We start from the raw sequence: 10,127 nt of genomic DNA on the forward strand, positions 1-10,127 counted from the left end.
AGTTTTAAATTTGTATTGATTGCACTTGAACACTAGTGAGAGGCATAAACATTTATATCTTACTGATTTTCCGTACCCATAAGCTTGATCTAGAAGATAAGAGTACTCCAAGTCCTCACAACATTTTTTTAGGGATGATACGGCTCATTAAAGTATACTGGGAGACAAACTCTTGTTAGATCTTTTCCCACATTGTCCTTGATCATTGACCAAAGACTAACACCCTTCTCTTTCTCAACAGGATTTGGAAGCTTTTTTCGTCTTGCTATTTGAGGGTGCTTATAATTATAGACCATGAATGTTCTCTATATCAGCATATAGAGTGTTGGCTTCCCTACACCTAATTCATAACTCCCGCTGCACCTCCGGCTTCGACCGCCGCCGCCCCTTCATTGCCACTGGCTCCCTCGCCATAACCATCTTTCTTATTGGCTACGCCGCCGACCTCGGCCACATGTTTGGTGACTCCTTAGCCAAAAACTTGCCCTGCGCCATCTCCATCTTTGTTGCTGGCTTCTGGATCCTCGACGTCACCAACAACATGCTACAAGGCCCCTGCCACGGCAGATGACGACGGTGCACGGTGGCCGAAAATCGCTTTACAGCAGCAGAGACTAAAATTAGGGGGGTTTTGTTGCAAACATGGAGAGGAAGTGATTGATGATGGTGGTTTCTTTGTTCACGATCGGAGTTGGCTAGAAAAAGGAAGCGAAAAATGTTAGGGTTTATAAGAGAATAGAAAGAGAGAACCAAAGAAGAGAGTCGAAGAGTGAGAGGGAGAGCGAGAAACGAGAGAGGAGAGGGAGAGGGAAAGTGAGAAAAAAGAGAGGAAAGGGAGAGGGAAAGTGAAAACCAGAGTTTTGGAGAGTAAGAGGGAGAGTGAGAAATGAGATAGGAAGGGGAGAGTTAAAAATTAAAAACTAACTTCTAAGATGGTTTTCGCGAAACTGTTGTAGAACGGTAGTTTCTAAGACGGTATTTCTAAAACCGTCTTCATTGAACAATCTTATATTTACAAATTGTCACCACATGACATTCTAAGATAGTTTCACATTACCGTCTTAGAATGTGCATCATAAAAAAAGAATTTAGTAGTGCCAACAATTAGCCCAAGAACAAATATAAAAAAATCCTAATTTACTAACTAATAACATGGAATGACCTATAACAGGAATCACGTACCATAATATGTGTTAGTTGTCAATGTAGAATATTAATATAAAATAACTTTTTTTGTATAGTCCAACTCCGATCAGGTCTCATGGTTGCTAAATATTAATATATAGTTACTTTTTTTTGTATCTACATGCACTAACTACATGCTTGACCTCACTTTATACTATATAGGATTCGTAATGTAGCTCCATGTAGAGCTTGTAGGCCTTGGATCTTCTTCATCAATGGAGTCCTTTACTTCTTAAAGATCAATCACAATAGAATGAAGAAGGAGGAAAGGTGATTGGAGATGTCACTTCAAGGAGAAGATGAGTTAAGAACAAGCTCACCATCATAGGAAATCATGGATAAGAGCTTGAAGGTAGGAGAAAATGAGTGGAGGGAGAGGGAGAGAGGGGAACGAAATTTTGTTAGAAAGAATAGGGAGAATGAGATATGAACTTTTAACTCTAATTTCTCAAATGATCAAAGTTGCAAAATGCACACACAAGACTTCTATTTATAATCTAAGTGTCAAAAAAAATTGGAGGGTTCACTTGAATTTGAAATTGAATTTGTGAGCCAAATTGGAGCCAAAATTTCACTAATTATGATTAGTGAATTTCAGCTATGGTTTAGTCCACTAATCCAAGATTCTCCACTAAGTATGTTTAAGTGTTATGAGACATGTAAAGCATGAAGGACATGCACAAAGTGTGACTATATGACGTGACAATGGGGTGTAGCAAACAAATATCACCTCCCCCTTAAGATGGTCCGAAATTTAATTGGATTGGGCTTCTCCCAATTCAATTAACTTTCTTTCCCAACACACACATCAAATAATGCACTTAATGCATGTGAAATTATAAAATTACCCCTAATACAAAAACTAGTTTAGGTGCCTTAAAATACAAGAGCTAACAAATCCTACATTACTAGGGTACCCTAAACTTATAGGGTACCCTCCCTATACTATGAAGCCTTAAATACAAGACTCTAAAATAATGAAACTCTAATCTAATATGTACAAAGATAAGTGAACTCATACTTAGCTCATAGGCCCAAAATCTACCATAAAACTCATGAGAATCCTAGGACCTTCTCTTACATCCCTGACCCAATCTCCTAGAGTCTCCTAGCTATGACTCTGGTGATGGGTCTCCTTGGGAGGATTGCATTAATTGGGGTCCTATCCTATCCAAGATTGTCAAATTCGCATCATATTATTGTATGTTTCTTATTGATCTAACAAAATTTTGACAGTATTTCCCTTAAGTTCTTGAAGCACACAACCTAACTTCGTTGATATTATCATCCAAGTTAGGTATGTACTCAGAGAACAATTGGAAATACTATCAAATGACATTCTTAGATAAAAAATGAGGCATAGAATAATAAAGTATTTATTATGAATTTTCATTCTCAGACAATCCACTATGGTGGATAATTCAAAAATAAAAAAACATAATATACAAGTCATTTCTGAATAGGAAACTAAGGTAAATGCATGTCTACAAAAATCCATATGCATGTTTATTGCTAAAACTAAATTATAAGAAAAAGTGAGTACTTGAAAGCAAAAGTACTAGTGGACTGAACAGGGATACAATTTCATATTTCAGAATTGGTGACAAAAGTATGTGTAGGCTCAACACTATCACCTTTAAAAAGTCAATTGGAATACACATGAGAAGTGTTGTTTGAACTTAGAAGTAGTGAGATATAAGAGAACATATCGATATAGTCATTACAATTGGTATAAAATTTGGAGATCCCAAACCAATTTGTTTTTGTTTTAATCATAGCCTTTGAAGTTGAAAAATTATTCTAGTCCTAATTCCCAAACACGTGATAGACGAAACAAGGAACATCAATCTTCAAAATTGAGAATGTTAAGGCTTGAATTTCCAAAACAGAATATACAAATAAGCAAAACCAATTTAAAAATCAGCCTTATACAAAATGATATTTTAAATCAACAAAACAAGGCAACTTAACTATTAGGAACAGAAACAAGGCAAAAAAAAAAAAAATAGTATCTTCCCCAGTGTAGGAATGTGACCTTCTAGGTGTCAAGTCTATTTTCTGTTTTATCAAGTATATTTTTCAGTTCTAGTGTGTTAAGAAGACCTATTCAACATGAAACAAAATATAGTAGTTCGAGAGCAACAAATGCTTAAACAGGTTGGAAAAGACAAATTACATTGCTAAGACATTTCTTGTAATGGAGCAGTTAAAGGATCATATAGTCACATTTTAAACAAAGAATCAGCATGAATAAAGTTGAGTTGTAATAGTCAAAATCATTGCATCTGGGTTGCCACTAACATGCATCAACGTTCAAACAAATAATATATATATAGAGTGAAGAAATTAGAAAACTAAACCAGATTTTGTATTTTACTGCCCTAGGTGAAAGTACATAGAGTGACCGAAACTATAAATATTTGTTTAAGCTAACTCAAGAGTTAACACAATAGTTACGAACAAAAATACAGGTTACATAATATTGAAAACATATTAATAAAACTCAAGCATAATATATTAGTGTTGCCAATGAAAAATATAAGGAGTAAAGAAATTAGAAAAGCTAAAATATTTCATAAAATATGCAAATAATGCAATATTCACTCAATCTCACTACTAGAAAAATTGGATTTTAAGTCGGTTCTTATGGTCATGTCACGACGGTTTTCAACCGTCGTTAATGCCAACTTCGTAAAATGTATAAGCTATTTTACGACGGTTATGGGAACCGTCTTAGTATGTGCTAAATATTACAACGTTTTTTCCATAACCGTCTTAAAGTCTACAGATAAATTTGCGATATGAAGACGGTTACCATGACCGTCTTAATAGGTGCGAATCGTCTACGACGGTTATTGAAAAACCGTCTTAATAGGTGCCAATTTAAGACGATTTTTATGACCGTCTTAGATAGCATGTCAAGACTGCATACTAAGACGTTTTATGGGAAATGTCTTTGTATGTTATGCAAATTTACGACGGTTATGGGAAGCGTCTTTGTAGGTCTATATTATGTTGTCATTTTATGACGTTTTCGGAAACCGTCTTTGTATGTCTAAGTTTTTTTTTATTTTCTTCGTTTTATTGATGCATTTTTTTTACATTGATCTCTGGTACCTATAAATTAAATCAGACCATGCAAATTAAATAATAACATCAAATGAAATATGAACAATAGCATCAAATGACATGCATCCTACATATATAAGTCCATGCAAATTGAATATCCTTTTTTGAATTAATGATCCTCTAATGTATCCAACATACAAAGTTGTAGCCATAATTGTTCTAATTCTTTGATGAAACCATAGGAAAAATGCACTTGTACATAATACAAATCAAATTTAGCAACTGCTTTTCCTAAAAGATAAAAAGTAAGTTGCCAATTTCTATCGAACTGTTGTGATGGCCTCCACGTCTAACGATGAGCCATCAGAAAACCACTACAAAATTAACATTAGATAAAATTATTAGTAACTTAACAAATATTAACCAAAGTTACAATTGTAACTCCATGCATTATGTTTATCTTGTGCCAGTCATCCTTCAAACCGGTAGTCACGATGCACCACATCCAGTGCATGACATAATATCCGCACTCAAACCCTCCACTTTGCACATTAGTCTACATATAACATTTTTAATGGTTACTTAACATTCAACACTTAAAGATGTACAAACGGTTCATTACAAACAACTATTGATTACCTTGGGTTTAATCCACCGAGGTGCACCTTGATTAGAAGAAAATATCCCATTGCACTTTAGGAACAAAATATAAAATTTAGTTAGAAGAGAGTGCACTCTAGGAACTGCTACCTTTGCATCCCTTAGTTGATCCTCTAAGCATTTCTCCTCATTACCACTGCTCTTGCCAGCTAAAACACACTGTCAAAATTTTTGAGCAACAGGATAAAATAAACACCTCAATCTAACAGAAATCCCACTGATAGGCGTCACAAAGCCAGACAACTTAAGCCTTTACCTGGTATTCTTTATCATGCTCCTCTAGACTCTTTGTGAGCTCATCAACTTTCTTTTTCAGATCTGTTGCCCCCTCTTCAGCCGTTTTAACAGCAGAGGACTTCTCTTTTACAAAATGCTTCAATTCTTCAATATTTTTAACAAGCTAAAAACACAAAGGTTCAAAACCCAAATATCAGCTTCACAAACTAGAAATATTTCAAAATATTAGAAGCATAAGGATTTGGTACATAATCTTAAAATTGAGCAAACAACAAATCTAGAACATCATTGACATACATTTGCTTTGTTGGCTTCTTCACTCCTCAAAGTGTCTTCTTTATTATTTAGTATAGACGTTTCCCTCACAAGATTCTGGGAAAGTGCATCTACCTTCTCTGACAGAGATTTCATTCCTCCATAATATTGATCTTCTATACTATAACTCTCATTCCTCCATATTAGTATGAACTAAAATGTAGTTCATACTATTATTTAAAGTTTTTTTATAATAATTTTCTAGAAGCACTTAGAATTAAAATTTACTAAAATCAAATAAAATTTATATTTCCTTCAAAAGGCCATAAAAAAAATTACCGTATATGTTACCAATAGTACAAAAAAATAATAGTTAAAAAAGAAGCACATTTTGAAGCATACGCAGAAATCATAGGCAAAAGATGGCAAACAAATAAGTAGTTTAGTGCTTTTTTATTTCTCATCCTTGTAAATTGTTTTTTTATTAATTAGGCATAACATTTTTTTTTTACTGTCCAAAGTAATATATGAAACTCATACTTATCTGTAAATCAAATCTCTTGCTGCTGCCCGTATCTGTGACTTGACTGACTTCTATGCAGATCAGGACATCCTCCCAATCCTGGATAGAGTATAAAATCTTCGCTATACCAAAATATTTGTCTTGTAATAAAAAAATGTATACATTCAAACTTTTTTACTATTACATTCGATTGGTTATATTCGAGTTAAACTTTTTTACTATTACACCAAAATATTTTTGTTTTTGGTGAATATTCAACTATGTGAATTTTTCCTCTATTATTTTAATTATGCATTAGTTTATTTGGTAACTTAACAAATAATGTTTAATAAAAATACTATGTGCATGACAGTATAATAATAGAATGTTATGTCAATATGATAATATTAATGTCAGAATGTCTTAGAGTGACATGTTAATATTTCTATTAAATATTATATGTTAAGTAAACAGATAAATTAAAATGCCACAACTAAAATAATGGACTCAAATTCAAAAAAAAAGAAACAAAATTGAAGGATGACAGCAAAGGCCTTACTTGGGTTAGTGCTAATGATGACAGCAGTTCCACCCAAATTGCAGCTATTTGGAACAAAATTCTTTTGATAATACTTATTAAAGGCATAAGAAGCATGGTTCCTGATGGAATTTGGGTTGTAATACACCAACTTGCACCAACTTGTAGAGTAACCTATGTTCCAACAGAAAGAAGCCAGGATGGAATATATCTACTTTAATGATCCACTGTACCTCAATCAAACAGTGACCACCTTCAATCCCAAATCTGAAGAATAATTAATAATAACAATTAAAATTATAATCGTTGAAGTTGTGAATTTACACTTACCTCACACAGGCATATTAGTCATGATTATCTGCTATTAGAATAAGGAACCTAACTTGACTAAGCACTTCAATGGTAAAATAGAATGGAAAATGAAAAGTTGCAACTGCAAGGAAGAATGCTTAACAGCTTAAGTATCAAAAAATTTTTAAAGAGGTTTTGACTAAGGTATAACGATTGGAGATGCATCACCACTTAAGCAAAGCAAATTTAATTAAAAGCAACTTCTAATATATTGTTGGATATAAAAAAGAAAAGACTTCACCTTTGGACTATCCATGAGTACGGTTCGAGGTAGGTTGTCCCATCCCCATATGCAGTAATCAATGAAAGATTTTGACAGTGTCATCCAAGCCGAACCTAACAAGAGAGAATTTTTAGATAATCATTTATGATAATATTCACTTTTCATAGGCACACATAACCCAAACTTCAAGATATTTTCATTCTATGAACTGTATTATTTACTAATTACAATTTATTTTTAATAAATAAAAATCAGTTAAGCGATCACAATCCACATTTTGAAAACAAGTGCAGTTATTTCCAAATAAGAAGACCAATTAAACACATCTCGATAACAAAAGTCAAGCAGCACACAGTCCACTTGTCAAGTTCAAGAAAGAAGGCTGAGTCATGATGCATAACAGAATTACCATACAAGATCAGTTAAAATACAATCCACGCATCAAGTTCATTATGGGAAGACGAGACACAACACATAGCAACATTATCACACAAAAGCAGTTCAAAGATAATCAACAAAAGAATCTCAAAGCACCACAATTGGATCTATGATGCAATGGACAACCAAAATGGATCAGTTGGATTAGGCTGCCGCTAGAGGATTTCAATCAACCTAAGGACATTGGGAGTATTGTTGTACTACAACAGTTATATTTGTTACAGCAAAACAAAAAAGTGTCAATATCAGTTCAATATTTGATGCTAAGCAAAATATCATTAATCGTGCAGGATATACCCTCCATCTAACTCCCTTATTTTGATAGAAACATGATGAGCCCTACCAGAGGCCAGCATAAGTGGTATAACAGCATATAGCAAGAATATGATGCTGCACTATACTCATCGAACTGGCAGAAAAAATCATCTTGCTATTAACAGAAAACTTAATGTATCCTTCCAAAAAGCTGTTTCCTTTTATTAAAGTTAAAGAAAAATCCTGTAAAGTGAGCTTGTCCCCAAAATATGGTGTATACACCATTAAATTTTAGTAAGTAAAGATCACAATGCACTTTAAAATAAATAAAGTGTGCATACACCCTTGCTTGCTTTAGAGACAAGCTCACCTTTGAGGAGCCTTGTCCAAGCCTCCAAGATGAAAAATTTAAGTACCAGAAATATTCACACCTTTCTAGGTGTCCTATGCAAAGTCACCCAATGCAAAATCAGATGCTACATCACCAAATTTGCCCAGTTCCAAGAACAGATTCCAAACAGAGCAAAGCGGTCATTTGCCTCTTTAAGAAAATCAGTGTAATTATTAGGTTCACTTTTAGAATTACCTCACACAGGTTTTACCCCTAGTGTCCCGATAAAGTACATTTACAGCTAAGTCATGCATTAAGAATAAAAAAAACATTACAATTGAAACTAACAATTAGAGAAATCACGAAACGCCCAGAATCAGTCATGGTGCATACAATCTCTTCAAAACCTTAATTGTCTTACAATCTCTTCACATAAAGCTTCCTTTTAATAAAGAAAGCCCTGCGCAAGCCAGGATTCATACCTTGCCAAAATTAACAAAAACCTCTATACAAAAATAGAATACCTTCCCACTGAACCACATAAAACCAAAAGTAAAAACGGGAAACAAACTTTATTTCCTTCCCCTAAAAAGAAAGGAAGTCAAAAGCAATATTAACAGACAAGAAAAGGATCTTCACCTGTGAAAAGCTTGAAAGTCGTTGGCCTACTCCTCCTCTGCGTAATCCAAAACACATCTTGCTTCTTATTCATATACAAACCCGGATCAACGATGATCGGCCTCGCACGCTGATGACTAATCATCACAAAAACCCAATCACATAAATCACCAAAACAAAACCCACACACAAAATCAAAATCAAAATCAAAACAACACCATCATCAAAAAAAAAAAAAAGACTCACTCTTTCCATCCAATGTCACTCGTATGATCAATGAAATTCAGATCCCGCGGCAAGTACGAAAACATATGCAGCAGATCTAACCATCAAAAAACAAGAGAGAAAAAAGACATAAGCAAACAAAATTATAGAGACAACTGTTAACCAGTTACATACTCAGGACTCGAATTCGAGAATGAGACAACTGATTAAGCTGAAACAACCTCGTACCATCTTGTGTGACAAGTGGGTAATCAGAGGCGCTGAGATTGATGAACCAGTCCCAATCCCCAAGCTCCCTCAACAGAATCGCGGCGGCGTGAAGCGTGTTTGCGACCATGGTGGGTCCCCTGTACGTGACGAGATTCGCCTTCTTTATAACCCTCACATTCCCGAACCGCTTGAACAGCGCGTGGCCCTCCACGAACCTCACCAGATCGGAGCGTTCCTCCGGCGAGGATTCGAGGTCCAGGTGGACCACGTAGCGGTTGTTGGGGTGGTAGAGGGCCAAGAGGACGCGGGTGACGGCGGCGCTGTCGCCCTTTGAGCCGGAGACGAGGTAGGCGAGGCTCGGCGGAGGGGGGAGGGAGGAGACGACGGGGAGGGGCCGGAGCTTGGATTCGACGAAGACGGAGTAGGAGGCGGCAGTGATGGAGCGGTAGAAGGGGAGGATGGGGGTTCCCTCTGGGGAGGTGAGGGTGGCGAGGAAGAGGAGGAAGAGGGAGCAGATCTTCGTGAGCCCCAAAAGCAATGTCATTCTCACAATTTTTTTATTGATCTAGGGTTGTCCAAGCTTTCGCCCAATTAAAACGTGCCGCGTCAACAATAAAAAGTGGAAACACAATGTTTTCAAAGGCGGTTTTGAAAAAACGATGTAGTAAAACATATTTAAAGTCGTTTGTGAGGAAACCGCTTTTAAAAAGTTACAATTATTTACAAAATTGCCACCGCTTTCCTTATTACATCGATCTTTATATAACCGACGTAAAACCACTGTCGTAAAATGCTTTTTTTCTAGTAGTGTCTTCAAATATTATCATCTTACAACAATCATTCCATAAACTGTGGTTTCTCATTGGTATTCCATTGGCACTTGAAATTTTATGCTTGCTTTTATTACTTGAAGGTTGCTGGATCATCCTATCAATGGAGGAGGGAAGTCCTTGTCACTAACTATGCACTTTAATTTAAGTTGAGAGTCAAAATTGGTCCCCTGTCTTAACTCTTAAGAGGTATAACTTTC

The 10,127-nt window shown here is 35.4% G+C and overlaps 1 protein-coding gene across 1 annotated transcript; it reads right to left on the reverse strand.

The window, feature by feature from the left end:
* Positions 1–8,345: 8,345 nt before the first annotated feature.
* Positions 8,346–9,686, reverse strand: LOC100811476 (beta-glucuronosyltransferase GlcAT14B). The gene has a single exon (XM_014772417.3). It carries the CDS (start codon positions 9,639–9,641, stop codon positions 9,054–9,056), a length of 588 nt encoding a protein of 195 aa, XP_014627903.1. The 5' UTR covers positions 9,642–9,686; the 3' UTR covers positions 8,346–9,053.
* Positions 9,687–10,127: the final 441 nt, after the last annotated feature.

Source organism: Glycine max, chromosome 20 (genome assembly GCF_000004515.6).
Source record: "Glycine max cultivar Williams 82 chromosome 20, Glycine_max_v4.0, whole genome shotgun sequence".
Classification (NCBI taxonomy): Eukaryota; Viridiplantae; Streptophyta; class Magnoliopsida; order Fabales; family Fabaceae; genus Glycine; species Glycine max.

Excerpts from the sequence above, each read along its gene's own strand:
- LOC100811476 (XM_014772417.3), bottom strand. The coding sequence starts at position 9,641 with ATGACATTGCTTTTGGGGCTCACGAAGATCTGCTCCCTCTTCCTCCTC.